The sequence below is a fragment of the Anoplopoma fimbria genome, chromosome 5, assembly GCF_027596085.1.
Source record: "Anoplopoma fimbria isolate UVic2021 breed Golden Eagle Sablefish chromosome 5, Afim_UVic_2022, whole genome shotgun sequence".
NCBI lineage: Eukaryota > Metazoa > Chordata > Actinopteri > Perciformes > Anoplopomatidae > Anoplopoma > Anoplopoma fimbria.
In genome coordinates, this window is record NC_072453.1 from 15,435,112 (window position 1) to 15,454,621 (window position 19,510).

Below are 19,510 nucleotides of genomic sequence, written 5' to 3' on the forward strand. Positions count from 1 at the left end.
GTTTCTAGAATTAACATTTAATAAAGACTTACTAGCATGTCTGTAGGCCCTTGGTCAGTGGGATCTTTAATGTTTGTTTCCCCTTGAAACTTTAAATGCTGTATATATAAAATTCAAATGATGGTCAAACTTTGAATGTGTCTCTCTACATGACAGACTTTGTAACACATATACTGAACAGTTTCAATTGTGGCAAAAAGTTGATAATGGCACAATGGATTTCCCTTCATTCTCTAATTTAATTTTGAATTAGTTGCTTTCATGCCATGAATGAAACCATGGAATGGGACCACGAGCTGGAAACATCTATCTACTGGTACGGTGGTTAATGTTCTACTCATGTATGTCATAAATCATTAAGATGTTTATCTGTGATATGCCTAACCAACTGGCATGGGTATTCTTGTTCAATCAACATAAACGTGATCTGTACTGATGACCACACACACACACACACACACACACACACACACACACACACACACACACACACACACACACACACACACACACACACACACACACACACACACACACACACACACACACACACACACAGCCATTTTCTAATAAAAGTATCTGTCTTGGACATTTACTAATTCCTTGTTCTTCAGGATTCATTAATTTGATTGTCTGCTGTCCTTTCTGTTTCACCGCCCTTACTCATCTCATCCTTTTTATTATACAATGAAAGTCAACTCATTAATCACAAAGAGAGGTGTTTAAGACAGCCATGGTGTAAATATTTTAGCATGAGAATATGAAAGCAGTACTCACTCCTTGAATCTGGTAGGGATAGATGCAGCAGGCGACGGAAAGAGAAAGAGAGAAAGATTAGTGACTATTAGATCCATAAATCACACAGTACCTCTTGTTAGCCAGGTTTATTCATTGAAATTTACAACCCACTTGGACAATTGGTCTTCATTACAGTCATTTAGCAACAGAGACTAGTGATTATTATGCTGATGATTACTACTCTGTTTTTCTTCATTCAAATCTCCTCTCCTCTCTCCTCAGTCTGTTGTTATTTGTCTCTCTTTCTCAGCAGTATGAGAAGCGCTCTCCAAAATGCACTGATCCAGTTTATGCGTGTGTGCGCTTGTTTACGTGTGTTTGGGAGACAGATGAAATTAATAGCCTTTCATGGTGGTTAGCTAAACAAACTATTAGAATTGGCACTGTGGGACAGGCTGCCATGCTGAATCATCTAGAGAAGTGACTGGCCCAGGTGATAAAACGATAAACAGTGCTAAAGGATGTCCTGTGGGAAAGACTGTCAGCTTTATCTTTTATCTCTTTTTTTTTTAGACCAAACGGTTTTGAGGATCTAATTTGGACATTATAGTTTAGTTTTTCAATTCATGCACAATAACATCAAAGACTGGATCCCTAACCCATAAATACAGTATGTTGTAAAACAATTAATTGAATAGCTACCTTTGGGGTTTACACAATAAACCATCTTACACGGAGTGTAAAAGAGAATGGGATCAATGCTGCTGAGATTAGGACCAACACAGTTGTTAGTCTATCTCATACCCTTCGGTGGAGTAAGCTGCAAGCCCATTTGCTCCTTGTGAGGACGTAAACCTTTAAAAGTTGATAACAAATGTTTTATCTTATTTTTAAAAAGGCTCAGTTATTTCCTGAACAGCCTGACCCTATTGTTTTTAGTTAATGTTACTCAAACAAGAGTTACTAACAGTTGGGCACTATTTTCTGCTATAAAACAAAGAATCAATTGCTGATCTAGTGAGGATTTATGAGGACAGTGTATGTAGGATACAGTGCTCATGTTCATCAGTGCAAAAGTCCGGCTAAATTGGGTTTTTAAATAGTTTTAGATAACAATGGAGGTTTATGGCACATAGGCGATAATTATATCCGCCAGGAGATTATGAATTATGTATTTGGTTGTGTGTGTGTGCGCGTGCATGCATCTCTGCATCTGTCTTTCCACGGCTAATCTCGCATACTACTGGATCCACCAGTCAAATACCTTTTGAGCAGATTAATGACTGTATGACTGCCGACTACATGAATTACAAAGACACAAAAAATAATAATTAAGTTTATTAGTCCCACAATGGGGAACTTATTTCTCATCTGCATCTCAGCGGCAGAGAGAGAGAGACAGCAGGAAAAAAAATATAGCGTGATCATATTTTGACATCTAATTGGGTGAATTAAGGGTTTATTTTGACGAGACCTGTGTTGGTGATTGATGGAACTGTGAAATAACAAAACAAACAAACCAAGTTTGCTTTTTTTCAGTTGAATTTGAAAGAAGTGCGTTTTACGATGAATTAACAAGTAAATTAAGCTAGTCTTGGTCTGAGTTGTTGAAGGATCAGTTCATTGGGATTTGTTGCTGAATAGAAATATTTGTTGCTGAATAGAAAGTAATATCGCCAACACAAGCCTATCAGAGTGACAATAAGCTCCTATAGTCTCATTCAGTCTATGTTGTCCCTGATTAAAGTGCCACATTAACTCAAACTGTAAAACAATATTAGACATAAGTTATACTTACTGTTTGTAGGTGATAATGACAATCAGTATGGCGGGGACACAGCAGACAATGATAATAACTGCAAGAGCCAACAGAGCCCCCTCCGTGTAGCCTACAGTCTGCACAGCTTTCTTTACACTGGTCACCACTTCAGGGGTTCGGATCTCCAGAATCCGTCCACCAGGAGGGAGGAAGGGCTGGAACTCTTTATTGATGTCCAAGAGTTTACCGTCAAGAAACCTTGAGGTGAGAACAAAAGTGATGTAAGTGAACACTAAACGTTAACCTCTCATACACAGTACAGGTTATGCCAACATCAAACGATTGTTAATGCGAGGCGGCAAAGGCAGGAATTCTCTGCCAGCTAGATGTCAAACAGACACGCCCACTCCCTTGTGCTGTTATACTTGCAAATCTGTTTAGTAGTTTTCTATTTGGCTGTATTTCCTAATGCCTCACACTTAAAATAGCTCCCAGTCGAAGTGAGGTCTGAAAGCTTTTCGTCTCGATTGGCTAAACTGCCTTCAGGAAATATTTAATTGTGATGTAATTTAGGGAAAAGTTCTTTCATGATATACACATTTTGGTGAGCTGTCATTTTACTTTTCATAGGTTTGTTGGCAAAGTGCTTACTTGTAGAGCTCCTGTCTAGAAACAGCCCTATTTGTCAGCGGGTCGATAGCATAAATCATGAGGTCTGACTTGGTGTAGTCTTCCTGTTGCATTCCATCACCAAGGCGATGGGGCCCGATGGTTTCCACGACAACTTTTGCTCCTGGAATCTGCTCCTGGACGTAGCGTTCCAAAATGCTGATGATTAAAAGATAATGGGTTTTGATTGATGGGACCACAGAACTTTAACTCCTTCAGGATACCGACATGGCTGACACACACACCTCACACACACAAACACATTAATGTATACATATACAAAAATACACCTCTGTGGACAAACACACATTTTGTTTTTATCCTCCTAGCTAGGATGTGAAATATTGATTTCTGTCCCCAGAGAAACACCTGCTCAGTGCTCACAGCAGGAATTACCCCACCTAGTTGTGTGCATGTGTGTTTGAGAGAGACTGAAAAAGGGAGTGAGGCAGAGAGAAAGGATAACATCATTATCAAGTTAGGCCGTGTGTCCATATAGCATTTTTCTCAGGCAGAAAAGCAATGGCAGGTCCTGGGGAGCACTTCATCAACAAAGCACTACTGCTGTGCACCGGTTTTTGTTTCTATGACAATAATATCTTGGCACAATATGACTTCTCTAACCACCATTGTATGATAAACCAGCATTGCTCCTTTTCCTTTTAAAAAAAATCTAATTTTGGCTTGCATCTTAATAGAAAGTTTAGAAATTTTCAAATAGAAGTGCTCCGGGTAGTTGCACTGATAAGTTGCCACGTGTATGTTTGCTTCAATAAACAGATGGCGGAGGAGGACTAGAACGGAGCCAACCGGTGGAACATTACAAAGGTCACCATTTTCGAAATGTATCCTAATAAACATTAGATTTTCTAGGCCTATTCCGATTACTTAACAATTCTGATATTCACTTTCTTTCTAAGAACTATAACTGAGAACATACACAAACATTTTTGCTACTATGTCTTTCATGTAAAATTGAAATTAGAATGGCATGTCTATAATAAAACATTGATTATTAAATAACAACCATTTTCCATAAAAAAAGATACAGGGCCTTCTCTCACTCTCACTAAAACAAAGTTTAAATAAAAGTGCAATACAATTCAACTGTTAATGAATTGCAGTACATAGGGTCCCACTTTATCCAACATGTTTATTTTCCCCGAAGTAAAAAGGTGCAACATGTGATATTTAGCTCACCCAAATCGGCCCTATTCCACACCGATGACATGATATGTCAGTGTGGCTACTCAATAACAACCCAAAAACATGTCAAATCTAAAGATAAACTTCATCTGTAACCACAGCTTGGTCTGTTTTTTTGTAAGTTATATTAACAGGGACAATGTTTCCTCTACAACTGTGGTCTAGCTGTAGCGCCTGTTAACTCCCAGTGTGGGTTCTAGTTCAACAAAGCATGTGGTGCTTCATTCTTACTGACATTTTGTTATGATAAAAACGCTATTTTTAAACACAAGTTTTTCAGCTCTTTAATAAGTCTTGTTGATTTCCCTGTGGTATTAATTACAGCTTCAATTCTTCCTAAGGAGACCATAACTATGTCAATATAGAGGAACCACTGGATTTCAAGACTGTGTGACTTTATACACACCCACTCTTAATACAAAACTATGACTTTTGAACTATAACTGACTTTTAATGCTTGCAGCGACAGTACATATGGGCAGCGAGATGTTTTTTTCACTTATGTACTGTATATCACTGTACAATGGAATTACTTATTAAAATATAGGAAGAGACTTTTTTCCAAGATGAGTGTGAAACTGTTAAACTGTTCAAAACTTTATGTAAGCAAAGGCTCAGTGGTTAAACAGAAGAGATGTTCATCAACAGCTATCTGCAAGGTTGACGGCACTTGTTTAACTGAACCTGAACTGTTAACGTTTGATTCTCGTCATTTAGGGTACATTCAGTACAGTCATCCTAATGCTATAGATAATCTATGAATATATCATAGAAAAAAATCAGTATTATGTAAGTTACCTGAGCAGCTTGTCTTTGTTTTTCTCCACATAAGTCGGAGGGACATTTGATACGACCACCTGCATGTCCAGCTGGTTCACGACTGACACCTACAAAACAGATAAAAATGCAAGTAAAAGTAATTTCCTCATTTCAACTGAGCTGACAAAAGGATGTTCAGCTGTAAAACATTTTGCTAGACCTTTTCTGATGGAACGTCCACCAGTAAAATAAAAGTTTGAATTGGAAAAGATAACACTTCCAATCCAACTACGCTTCGAGCTTGTGTCTACTCGAATTTGTTTTCACACTTTTATCTGCTTCAAGGACATTCAGGGAGCCACATAAATCACATTGCAATTAAGTTAAATCATGTCATTACATTTATGTTAAGGGAAGTAAAGAATTTAAGATAAAAGAAAATATTAGAAACCTACCACCAATGTCAAAAATATAAATATACACACCACTATCTCCGCCTTGCTGCTGTGTCCTTGACCATAGTTGTCCGTAGCAACCACCTCAAACTTAAAATAGGACCGCCTCATGTTGCGGTACATGATCGCTGTCTTCACCACGCCGCTGTATGGTTCGATGATAAAGCCGTCTTTGCTATTTTTAGTGTTTTTACTAGCGGGAGGGGGAATGATCAGCCTGTACATCATAGAACTGTAGTTACCAGTGTCTTTGTCCAGGGCCTGTAAAACGAAGTAAACAAGATTCACTACACAGTGTCATCATTCTAATCATCATTATTACACCATCACAACAACATCATCATCATCATCATCATCATCATCATAATCACCATTATATTGAAATGTCATCATCGTTGACAAAAACAGTGTGATCAAGACATTGTTTCCATTATCATGATAATCAATTATATTCAATGTTCTGTGATGATTATCTTCATGAGAGTGAATCCTCTGCCCGCTCATTGTTTGATTCCAGGTGTTTGAGCAGCTGATCATGTTTATGGAATAGTTCAGGACTGATATCCTGTCTTTCTTGTATTTGTCACTCACCAAAGGCCATTTATATTACTGTGGCTTTTCCTGGATTTTTTGTTCTTGCTGTTTGGTTGTGTTGTTTGATGTAGTACTCTGAATTAGCAGCAGGGGGTAAAGTGGTGCTTTGCGCTGTATGCAGGTCTATTCATCTGTTTTGTCATTCTGGCTAACTATCAAGTCTCGCCCTCATTCACACACACACACACACACACACAAACCTCACATTCACATCCAGACACACACACACACACACACACACACACACACACACACACACACACACACACACACACACACACACACACACACACACACACACACACACACACACACACACACACACACACACACACACACACACACACACTCAGGCAGACATTGATTTATTGCCAGGTCTTTACAAGAAGGGCTGGGAGTATAGACTACAGATTCAGCTTGGAGACACCCACCACATCAAAGGTATTGCTATGACGGCAAAACACAAAAAATGATTGTTCTTATGGCCAGGGAATAAGGAAATGGAAGCAGGAGATAATAGAAAATATAAAGGAAATAAGGAGGCATACATATAGAAACATGAGGGAATACTGAGGAAATAATATATGTACAGATGTATTTTTTGTGTTCTCACTATCAGAGGTGAGTGACACAGTAGAGATAACTTTTCAGAAACACATCAATGCCTGCAGTAATATAAACCAACTGTTTATTTATTTAACAGTATCTTACTTTCACTACAAGTTTTTCTTCTTCTTTTACAGCCTTGTTTTGGTGGCACTTCTCCAAATCTTAGGCATGGGCCAGAGTATTTGCATAGGGCACAACAACTGCCGTTAAATAGAGTTTAGGGGGCATGACAAATGCTAATGATAAACAACAGGCCACACGCCTCCAATTTAAGAGGAATTTTAAGAAAATGTTGCTGCATGAGTCCCAATGTCTCTGGCTTCACCACAATTAGCATAAATAGCAAATAGGATAACAACTGTAAAAACACTGGTTATTTTGTGAATTGATTTTCACAGTCCTACTGCTCACTTCAGATCCCTATGACGGAGAATAATTTCTTCTGCTGTGTGGCTTTTTGTCATTTTGTCTTCAAGCTCATTTATAAAGTATTTAACCTGGACATCCTGGATTGCATTATACTGTCTTGCAAGTACCTCCAGAAACACTCCTACATCAATTTTTGGTATGAACACCCACTAAAAGAAATGGTTGGAATAGTAATTGAGAGGTCAGGAGAAAGTGCTGGAGAAAGAAAGAAGGGTGAATTCTGGTGGGAGAGGTGACAAATGTCACGGGTAGACAAAACTTTGGTTGGAAGAACTAAAGAAACTTTGGAGGTACCCCGAAAAGGTGCGCCAATGTGAGACTCATCTGCAGTCTAATCAATATTTGTGTTCTGGCTTCTTCTGAGGGACAAAGAGACTGAACTACTGCACGTACACTCTGATGGCATGAAAGCCCTGCATAAAGCAATACACAGATAACAAATGTAGTCTGGTATATATATATATACACACACACACACACACACACACACACACACACACACACACACACACACACACACACACACACACACACACACACACACACAAGTCTTTCAGACAACATGCATGCTTCAGACAGATGTAATGGAATTAGATATACTTGAGTGAAACAACCTCTCTCCACCTCTTGTCTCACTCACTCTTTCATCTGAATGTTGGCAAATGTTTCGCAAACATCCCTGTCCATCTTTATTGTCACGCCCCCCCCACTCCATCTATTCATCCACCCACAAATCATGCATATCTTCCCTGCTTTCTCTCTTTCCAGCCAGTTTGTCTCGCAGCAGGATGCCAGTCATCTTTATCTAACCATCAATCCTCTCTCTTCCTTCCAATCTGCAGATCTATTGACTCTGCCTGCGGTGATCGAGAAGGCTATTAGTTTTTCTCTTAAGTCTGCTCAAGTATTTAAACTGGTCAGAAGAGAGTAGAGCAGGTTACTGTAAACCAGCTTCAGCCTTGACACAGAAAAATCCATATTCAAAACCACCACCCTCAGGTGTTTGCAGCAGAGGAATAATAATCTGATATACCAGATTTAGAGAAAAGCACATTTTCTACGCTTGTGGAAATGTAATTTTGAATATGGCTCTTTGTTGAATGCTCTCGCTTATTCTCTCATCTTTCCTGTCACTCTCACTGTGTGTGATCTAATGAAGCAGGAATATCTAAGAATGATCTTAAAAACTATAATAAAATATTAAAGCACATACTTTTCTGCCAGAGACCCTGCCTGAATCTCTTGTGGCATCCGGGCTCATTAAAACATATTGCTACTTCTCAGATAGAGGCAGAGAGCTCTGTGACCCATTTTGGGTCCTAAAAGGCATTTTAATCATACGAAAGTCGCTTGAGTTGTTTACAGTGATATGAAATTCTCCCGAGTTAGGTAAAAGAGAAAGGGAAACAAAGAGATGTATCAATTTACAGAGAGTTAGAGGTAGATGTCGAGGGAGAGAGACAGAGAAAAATCTTACCAGTAAATCTTGTTACTTGCTGAATTGAATATTATCCTCATTCAAAGTATCAACACAAACACAAGTACGCAGATCTACACGAGCATTGTAAGGACCTTTATATTGGGCAAAACTGAATTAAGCTGGTAGCTGTCAAGGCTACTTTTGTGTCCAAGTCTTCACATTCAAATTAGGGTATTTTAAGCAAGAACTGGTCACACAAAAGGGGCAAATAATAAGGGATTTCATGGAATACAAAGTAATCCATGCAACTTTAAAACAAACTTAAACCTTTACAGTTGTAAATGTAGAATATGTACAGCATAGCTTGACTTGACTGTCGCTCCCAACAAAGAAACATTAAGCTCAGCAAAAAGGGGAGTGTGAGGACTCCGACCCTACAGGTGGACGGTGGGCTGGAGGTGGAGCTTTTGAAATACTATATGAACAGCAGTAGTGACGACCCAGGCGGAGCAAGTAACAGAATAGCTTTCAGTTGAGGCAGCAGGCACGCAGCAGTGAACAGAGCACTGACAGCAACAAATACACCAAAATGATTCAAATACTTTGTTGAATATATGTCGTAGGGCGAGGAGTGTGCCATGTGAATGAAGCGGTGACTCGAGTTGAGCTGCCTGAGCTGGCAAGTAGACTTTGCTTCACTAATAATGTTATATTGTTTTGTGTTCCTATATTTTGTCAACCCCGTTATCAGTTGTACATGAATGTGTCGGTATGTCTGTACCTGTATTTGCAAGATGGAGGTGAATGTTTTAGCGTCTTCTGCGACCCCTCCAATGTAAAGAGATCTGGTGAAAACCGGCGGGTGGTCGTTCTCATCCTGGATGTCGATTACCACCTTAGCTGTGTTGGCTAGGACACACACACACACACACACACACACACACACACACACACACACACACACACACACACACACACACACACACACACACACACAAACACACACACACACACAAACAATTTACACATTGTGACTCACTTTTCCATTAGGCATTACAAAAAGAAGATAAAAGAATCTTCTGAAGAGCACATTTAGTATTTAGGACAAAAAGTAAACAAAAGAGTGCAAGAGGTGAATTGATTGAAGGACAAACACAGTTTTGATGTTAATCTCCTATAACCAGTGTGTGCAATACGGGACGTATTGGGGGGTCCGAGACCCCTTGATTGACACTTGAGACCCCCGGAAAGCCTCAACAGCAGAATTATTTTGGGAGGGGGTCTCAAAATGTTTGAAAGAATATTATTTGTAACTTGCAATTGTTACTAAAAATATTATTTTAAACGTATCATGTCCAGCAGTATTCATTAGTCAAATTTCAAAACATTTATGCAGAAATATGAATCAAGTAAACTTAAAAACTAAGAAATATCAAGCATATCTAAATAATCTAAATAAGCAACAGTGAAAGTTTGGAAAAAACATCCTAGGGCAAGAATATTTGATAGATGACCTGCTCTGAACCATTTGATCATATTTTTTAAATATACGTTACAAGAATCTTCACTGGTCATGATCATTGACAATATAACATCAAAATATTAGTCCGTCCAAGTCAAAAAGCTTAAAGAATTATGTTAATTCCAAAATTGAAAAGCAAGTTTTGCATCAATTACACTGTAAGAGGTAGTTTGAATTACACACTCAAACTACACCTTAATGACCATAAACAGATTAAACATAACAGTAATTCACCTTAGCTACACTACAGTAAACATTCAGTACAGGACAAAACATTGTGCCAATGAGCCTCTGTCATTCATTTTAAGTGGTTCTAACTTGGAACGACTCACATTCAGTCTTATCGGGCCAAAAACAGGGAGTTGTGAATCAGACCCACGTAAAACTGCAATACAATGCATCAACCAAACTCTGTAAAATGGTGAATCATGTGTCAGAAGCAAAAAACAAATCCTAGAATTTTGAACCGCTTGAAATGTTACTCCTAGAAAGACACCAAACCAAAATGTCTACTTACAATTCCAGCCAACACATAAATTAGAAAACCCGATTAACACATGATTAAAAAGCGTGCTAAAAATAATTGAATAGATTTTCCAATGAAAACAATGATTTGTTGTTTTAATCCCTGCAGAATGCTTCATTCAAATGGTTGAATGAAATGACAAAAGCATGTGGTAAACACTATAATTAAAAAGAAAAGGGGAAACTCGGGGACCTGAGCATCATTTAAAAGTGTTTTGAAAAGAAGAAAAAGAAAAGAGAAACATGCCAGCAGGAAAAGGCAGATAGAAGAGACAATAAATAAGAATGACAGAGGTCTAAGAGCAAGAGACTAATCAGAGTAATTTTCACTTAAGTTTTAAATTCAATTAAAACTGTATAAAATAGTTTTGTTCGGTCTTTCCTCCCACATGCAACTAAAGGAAACGCAACTCTTGGATGGATTGAGATGAGGTAAGAAATGAAAGAAATTGAGTGAAATAACTTCAGGCTGTGCTTGAATTACAGAAGGTTCATGACCTGCACGGATCATTCTGTGCCAATGTTTGGGTATCTAGAAAAAAAGTTGTTGCTTTACAGATGAAATCTACAATCTCTCAAACTGCACACCAGCTTCATTTTTTTCCACTATGATCAGTGCAAACAGGTTTGATATCTGAGAGATAAATTCTGAATCGTTACATAATTGAATATCGTAAAAAGACCTGTGAGACACAAATTTAGAAGAAGGAAGAAAGGCAAGCATTTTAAAACAGCATCAGTGAAGACAACAATCTGGTGTAGCCTACAGGTTGGTAGACACTTGAGAGAGAGGAAAAGGCTTCTTGAAAGGTAACAACAGCAGCCAAGGCCCAATATAACATGTCTACAAAGACATAACTGTATAGACAAGGTGAAGAGTTGAGTAGAAAAGTAGAGAGAGCTCCAGAGAGAGTGAGAGTGGGAGTGGGAGAGAGAAAAGTGTAAGTGCAAGAGAGAAAGCTAAAGCCTGTGGCAAGTTTATCTTGACAATGTCACATAGTGGGTAACGCACTGTTATTCTTTCATAAACATAACCACGCACTCACTCTTAGAGGGAACTCGGAGGTTTGAGGACCCCACTCTCATGGAGTCTGCTTCTACCCTCAGAACGTAGGAGGAGTTGGCCTCAAAGTCCAGGGACTTGGCTGTGGAAATCACTCCCGTTGTTTCGTTTAATGCGAACACACCTGGAGAGACGAGAGAGAGAATGAATGACGGCAAGAGTCGGATGAAAGAAACAGGGAGCGAATTACAGGAAAGAGAGGTCAAAAAGGGAGGCGGAGGATTTTTTTTACTTTCTTGTATAAAGCAGTTGAATAGTCAGTCGAGAGGTTTGAAAGCGTATATAGTTTTACAGAGTGAAAGGAGGTGATCACACGGAGAGATTTTGAATCTTTGTTTGACATAAAAAGCTTCAGCAAACAACAAGTGACTTTTATGAAACTAACTTTAGCTCAACTTCAAACGTCGACCAAGGCAAGCGGCAAGACATATCTGAACAAGTTGTAGCGTCAACTACTTTCTTACCTTTAGGACTAAAGTTAAGCAACTAAATAGCTGTTAGCTAACATCCTTTCTACACTTTGTTGTGAGAGGAGAAATACAGAGAGCAACAATAAAAAACAAAAACAAAGCAAGGTGCCCTTTTTTTTTTTAAAGTAGGCTTCATCAAAATATGTAGCATGTTTTGCCTTGCATTTATGGCTAGAAAACAATCCATGCTATCCATAAACTTATGCTAACACATGCATGACCCTCACCCGTACACAACTTTTATAGCCTATTGGCGCCACACAAGGGAAGTGATTCCTGCCAACTCCACAACTGAGACCCACATGAGGCACTGCTCTAAGTACGCTCACCTCCCTGGTTGCCGTCGATGATGGAGTAGATGATAGTTTGATTGACAGCAGCCGCCATGATGGTTCCCACCGGGGTTCCAACAGCCGCCTCCTCGCTCACTCGTGGAAACCTGGGAATGGATCAGTCAATCAATATCAAGTGAATTCAAGGAACATGAATTATGTATATGTAGACTGTGGGCCCACTTGCTCTCAAAGATCAACTGCAATTTGGCAAATGATATATAGAACTGAGAGTTATATCTGTTAAACACATCCACATTTTTTACTGCATGCCAACAGCTCTCTGTACCTTGACTCTACTCCAACAGATAGTGTTTGTGAACAGTGTTCACACTCAAAGAGCTACTGAGCCACTAAGGCCATGGTTTCACTTGACTTTTCAATGGGACTTTTGTGATCCGATGCGCCTGAACTCATCGGTGTCCGCATATGTGTGTCCACATTTGACACTTTAATGCAACATTTCTGATTGATCAGTGATCCGATGTATTTAGTGGTCAAAGAAGCAAAAGTAAAACCTTTCAATTCCTCTAAATTCTTCACAATTTAAGTTCCCATTATTTTGTGCTGCTTACTCTTCCTCCCTGCAGTATTAGTATACCTGTTTTTATTGAAGAATTGCTGCTAACAAAGCTGCGCTAATTTGGTGATGAACACTTTTCCGTAAAATTTTGACAATAAGTTCCCTGTTATATTGTTATGTAAAAGCTTTTTTATTTTGAAGCAACACAATCATGAAATGTTGGGTTTTATCAGAAGTGACAAAACAGGACTCAGACAGCAGGTCTCCGCTGTGCTCCATCACCGGCTCTCCTCCTTTCTTCCCTTTGTTCTCCTCGGGAGAGGAACTCCCGTGTGAGGAGGGGAAGATGATGCGAGACCTACATTTGATAAATCGTCCAGATTGTGCCCACATGCTGACCACATCTGTCCCCAACTCAGTACGAGCCTGGCTGGCTGATCGGATCCCAATCCAACTTTTAATCTGTACATTTTTCAATGCCTATAAATGGTGAAGAATAACCCATCATTTCTAATCGAATTTAATATTCAGATATAAAATATTCAGTTTGCTGTTTTTTGAAACAGAAAAAACAGAAACGCTTGACATTTGTGAAGCTGAAACCAGAGAAAAGTATTTGTGCTTGATAGAAAAAATGTAACTGGTTAATTTTCTGTTGATCAACTAGTGGATTAATCAACTAACTGTTTCAACCCCTAGTAATATAAACCACACATGATCTGTTCAGATAAATCTTGGTCTGATCCATTACATTTGTAAACAGGGTGTCTGACAGGCCTATTAGTGGCCTGAGCCAGGATGTGAAATTACACCATCAAAAGCATTCAGAGAGAACCCAGGCACGGTCTTGCTTTCATCCACCTGCCCCTCATTGCATGTGGTGGACAGGTTTCCAGGTTTTTCCTGCTTAAAGCCGTAACAGATTTTCTCAAAATCTGGCAACTCTCAAATTTCCAGCAGATTTAGCTCCATTAGGTAAACCCAGTCCAGTCATTAGGCCAACCGTCACAGCTGGCTAAACATTATAACATGGGCTACCAACTGGCTAAGCTATCAAGTAATCACTTCATGATAAATGGGACTGACTTTGGAGCTACAGGGAGAACTCCCCAGTGTTTTTAGATGTGTTGGAGGTGTCTGTGTAGATGTTAACTTCCCGAAGGCCTTTTTCACAGCAGACACTTAGAAATGTCATTGCAGGAAAAGCACAGGTGTTACTTATTTAATTAACAACGGCCATGTTCTTATGTGTCTCAGTCAGTGAGTCAGCAATTTGAAAAAGGAATATTTTGTCTACTTTGCTGTCCCATCCTTTCCCGACGTTGAATTTTCATTGTCAGTATCTTAAAACCCTTCTCCACCTGGATGCTCTTAAAATGTATTTTCTTTTGTGATCAGCAAAGAGACGAACATGCGCTACTTAAGACTGTTGCTAATCAATATTATTGATATTGTTTATATTTAAAAAAAATTAGGAATGAAAGAAAGAGAATATTCTCAGAAATTTTGAAGCTTTTATGTGTCTTTAAAAGGGCGGTTTCAAACAAGTGAGACAGCAAAATGTCATCAAGCCAACAAGAAAGCCTTCACACCTGGTTGTGTATCTGTTACTTTTGTTGATTTGTTTATAGCCTAATGCCTTGTCACTGTGCCGATTGCATTCAAGTTCAAAAAGAAAGAAAAGCGGTGTTCATTTGTGAAGATTATCTTGCTGAACAAAATATGTGGGAGCCAGTGTGAAGCTAACTTCAGTGGTTGACCTACATAATACATCATCCATGCAGCACTCTGTAGGATTCAAGAGCATGAATTAACCAAAACATGTCTGTGAGTTTCTATGGACATTCACATCGTACACACAGAAAATGTCAGCTGTCATGTAGTCTAGCTGTGGCAGCATAAACACTACCTGTTCTGTTATAATAACATCAAATTATATTATTCCTCTCCTCTTTTTTTCTACCTCTCTTTCTCATCAATCCTCCGACTTATTTCCCACTAAAACTTAAATTTCGCACTTTAACCCACTACATTCATGTCCACCTATATCTTTTCTTTCCTCCCTCTTCCCCTCCTCCCTCTCTTTCCCTCAGGCTGCTCCTTCCAGCCAACATCCCAGCAGACCTCAGCTACAATTGTTATCCATTCCTCCATCCTTCCCTCACCATAATGGCTGTTCGACAGAGTTGAAGGAGCACAATTGAGAGGATGCCCACACTCACACTCACACACACACACACACACACACACACACACACACACACACACACACACACACACACACATACACTGTAAGCTTTTACACCCAACTACTTGCACACATACAATACAATGATACCAGTGGACGCAACTACTGGATGGGTCGTCAAAACGCATTTACTGGCATAAAGATGCACACAAGCCTTCATTCACACGTATAGTGCATTGCATAGTACAGATAAACAGACACACCTGAACACACACACAGCTCATTATCAAGCCCTTATCTCTCCTCCTGTGCTCTCTAATCATTGCTGTCCTAACTACAGCAAGCTGGGCTGATGCTGATAACAGAAACACACACACACACACACACATGCACACAAACGTGCACTGCTTTACTTGTAGGGACGATGTATTGGCTTTCATTCATTCTCTGGAGGCTGACTCAAACTGTAATGTAATAATTCAGACAAGAACCCAAAAACAAACTCTGTGGTGTTAACACTTTAAGTGAAAAATGTTCCTTGTGGGTAATATTTGAGACAGTGTGAAGATATTTTTGTCTACACATTGTGATGGATGGATAGCACACGCACACACACACACACACACACACACACACACACACACACACACACACACACACACACACACACACACACACACACACACACACACACACACACACACACACACACACACTATAGAAGCACATAATCCAACTGAATGTAGGCTATAGGACATGAACCTTAACAGAGCTGAGAGTGCTCAGTGTTTCAGCAGTGTGAAGGGAAAGACAGAATTATGAGGATGGTGATAGATGTTGGCAATGATACCCTCCTCTCTGTGTGTCTTTCTCTTATAGCCACGGCCATTTGTTCGTTTCACTTTTGTTCTCCCGCTTTTCTCTTTCAGATATGTATGATACATCTTTTTCCCCTTCTTGTCATTATTCTTTCCCTCTTAACACTGCTCCTTTTCATATTTCTCTTTCAATTCTGGTTCTACCGTTTCTTTTATAGTCTTTGTCTGTGTCTCTTTGTCCACACCAAACTACAATATCCTCTGTGCCAAGCAGTGCTTTGGATCTGTCGGGTTCTGGCAATGCATTCTCATGGGAAGTGTTTTTTTTTCTCACATGACAGACAGTTTGACCTACTGTATTATATACTGTACTCGGCGTGGGAGACAGCAAGGCAAACTCAAGCAGGTCAATTTAAGCCTATATTTTTATCTTTATCTTAGCTGGTTATATGCTCTATTATTTTATTAACCTTGGAGGTAGCATTCACTCACACCACTTGTTTTTGTCTCCAAATTGTTAAACTTGACAGTTTCATTGACATTGGACGGATTACTTTTGTTACTAAATTTAGTTTCTAAAATTCTGTTCGAACATCACAAATTAATATTATTTTTTAAACTAAACTTTCAAAAGCCGAACCACTGATCAGGCAGAATTTCTGGATTTTCAGTGTTATGGCGATACCATCTGTCATCCAGAAAGTCTGCAGCTATTTGATCCTACAACAAGCACTTCTGTTGGTGATTTATGTATGTTCACATATGAGTTCTGTCTGTTTGTCTAACGGTAGGATTAGCCACCAATAACTGGTCCAAAACATTCTCAGGAAAGTTGTTTGTTGGTTATTTAGTTTCAAGAATCTGACAGCTGAAATCATGGCTCAACATTATGGAGGTTTCCAACTAGCCTTTTATATGGAATTTTTCTTGTAAATTATTCTAACTTCTGTCACCAATTTTGAGGTATAAATTGAGCTAAGATATACGGTATATCTTCCAAATACTGTTTCTCTTCTCTCCTCTCAACTGCTTTAATGCCATGAAGGTAGGACCTTTCAAGTCTCGTAGGCAAAAGTCTGATATCCACTAAGACCTTTGTGCTCTTTTTCTTGGAATTAGTTCAAATCTCCCTGCTCCCCTCTTTCCCTCCCTTCCCAGAGGCTTACTAATTGACTGCAGGAATTTTCATTAGGAGACAGTTGAGTGAGGGGACTTAACTGCCTGCAGTAATAACCTTTAAGGACTGTCTGGAGTTCTGTAAGTTACATCTTCTCCTGCTGCGGCCATTTTTCAGTGCTGAAAGGAATTTTCAGTTCAAAAGCTTGTAAAGCCATGCTGGTTGCTATCCAAACCGTTTTCAGATCAGGCGGGTTTTGCAATTTTACAACATTAGACTCTTTAAAATTAGGTTTTCCAAACTGTTGCTTTTGGTCTGTTGAGAACATCAGCTCAGAAGGCTGTAGTTAAAATGTTGTGGTAGTGCGCCAAAATTGGTGATTTAATTACAGATGCCAGGGCATGTAACTACTCCATTTTTACTCTGTTTATTATTTCTGCTCGAAAAACAAAAATCTAAATAAATTTTCTGTACCTTCTGGCACTCTCCTTCTCTCTTTAATCCCACATTGCTCTCTCCTACGTCTCTCCATCCTTCTGTACTGGTTCACACACGACCTCTCAATTTGTGTCACTCCTTCTTTCTGTCAATCACTCTGTCAGAGATACAGACAGATGTAAAGACCAAGCTGATTCTCTCTTTCCCAGTGTCTCAGTAATATCTTCCCCTTGTCATGGACCTCTTCTCACCTTTTTTATTTTACAATCTTGTCGTAATAGTCAACCTTCAGTGAAATGGGTTAGCATCTCTCAAACAATCCGAACTTGAGAGGAGCACTGTTGAAGTACTAATACATAAAACATATGTGAAACAGAGCACGGAGAGAAAAAAAACCAGCAGTATATACAAGGGCTTTTGAGAAAAGGAGGGACTCAAGAGGGTAGGTGATATATAGAGACAAAGAAACAAGAGAAAAATGGATTGTACATAGAAAGAGAATGGAGAAGAGAATGTTTTTGTGTTGATTTGAGTGTTTGAGTTAAAATGCCAATCAGAAAAAAATGGTGATGTTGGGTTTGTGTGAAAAAATGCATCTAACGTCACTTCTGTAATATTATGTCCGTATGTCTGTGAGTGTGTCTGTAGACTGATAGCATCTTCCCCCCAATGAAAAACCCTGGCTTTAGCATTTCTGATGAATTTATCATATATTGGATATAATAATGGACTCCCCACATTGAGGTTGACACCTTTATTCAACTGAAAATCGAATGATAATTAATAAGCGTGAGAAAAAATCATGATGCTGACAACATAGTGTTGTGCACCAAACCAGGTGTGGGTGGAAAAAAAGGTCATTTTGTAAAGTCACGATAAAGATATCTGGTTTAATGCCTCTATATTCAAGACAATGTTGCTACAAACAACCATAACAAAAAATATTAAAATGAGTGCTGGTGTGTGTAATTTTGTACTTTGAGAAGTTTTACTGAAACATTTGTTTATAGCCTGAGTGTGACTGTCGCCTGTATGTTAGAGAGAGTTAAGAGACGTCAGGAGATGCTCATGCTTTCTGCTTGTTATCAATAAAAAACAAGTCTATTCTAGGAACCGCCCCATCAATCATCCTCTATCTATTCATTATCTATCGTCGCCATTTCTTATCAGGTGCTTGACAGCCCACGTAAGAGTAAAAAAAGAATTACAAAAAAATATTAAAACCTTGTTAAAAAAAGAGATAATAATTGAAACAGGAAATGTTAATTAAGAGATACCCAAAAGGATTGGTTTGGCATTGAAAAGTCATGAGTCTAACTGGACTCTGTGCTGAGTTAAATAAGCTTTTAACATAGACTTAATTGTCTCCAGCCTTTATTCTGAGTCAGCGAGAAACACTCAACATGGTAGTTTTAACTAGATACTGTATGTTGGCTTCGCGTTAGCTTTCATGAAAAGCAAATATGAAAGAAGTGACTAGGCTGAAAAAATAAGTAATTTAAAGCGTCCAACTTTTTATTCAGAAGCTGCCTTCTCTAGTCTATGGCCATCCTCATTGTATCCCTCCTAAAAAGATTGTTATGCAATCAATTGAAAAATGCCTGAGAGGCTGAGGAGAAGGAAAAATATTATACATTTTGAGAAACTGTCTGACTTTGTGGTTTTACAGAGGGTCCATTTCAATTTATTTTCTTTGATCTGTTGGTTTGGAAATATGGGAGTCAAACGCACATAACCTGTTTCTACAGTTGTTAGAGAGAGTAGTGAGGTAACCGGGAGGAGATGAGGAAGGCGGAATCTGTACAACTGCACCGGACTCTTCTTTTTAACTTTTCAAGTTGGACATGCGGCCCTCTGGCATCGGTTTAGGGCCACG

At 39.0% G+C, this 19,510-nt stretch overlaps 1 protein-coding gene across 1 annotated transcript in view; it reads right to left on the reverse strand.

The window, feature by feature from the left end:
• The window catches only part of LOC129091092 (protocadherin-15-like), a 129,803-nt gene that overhangs the window by 26,352 nt on the left and 83,941 nt on the right, over positions 1-19,510 (reverse strand). Inside the window, exons 26-33 of the mRNA XM_054598555.1 lie at positions 12,548-12,657; positions 11,732-11,872; positions 9,420-9,547; positions 5,617-5,847; positions 5,171-5,259; positions 3,149-3,325; positions 2,537-2,755; positions 778-786 (exon numbers count right to left, since the gene is read on the reverse strand). Of these exons, the coding sequence (XP_054454530.1) occupies positions 778-786; positions 2,537-2,755; positions 3,149-3,325; positions 5,171-5,259; positions 5,617-5,847; positions 9,420-9,547; positions 11,732-11,872; positions 12,548-12,657 (1,104 nt within the window). The remainder of the gene's footprint in view (positions 1-777; positions 787-2,536; positions 2,756-3,148; positions 3,326-5,170; positions 5,260-5,616; positions 5,848-9,419; positions 9,548-11,731; positions 11,873-12,547; positions 12,658-19,510) is intronic.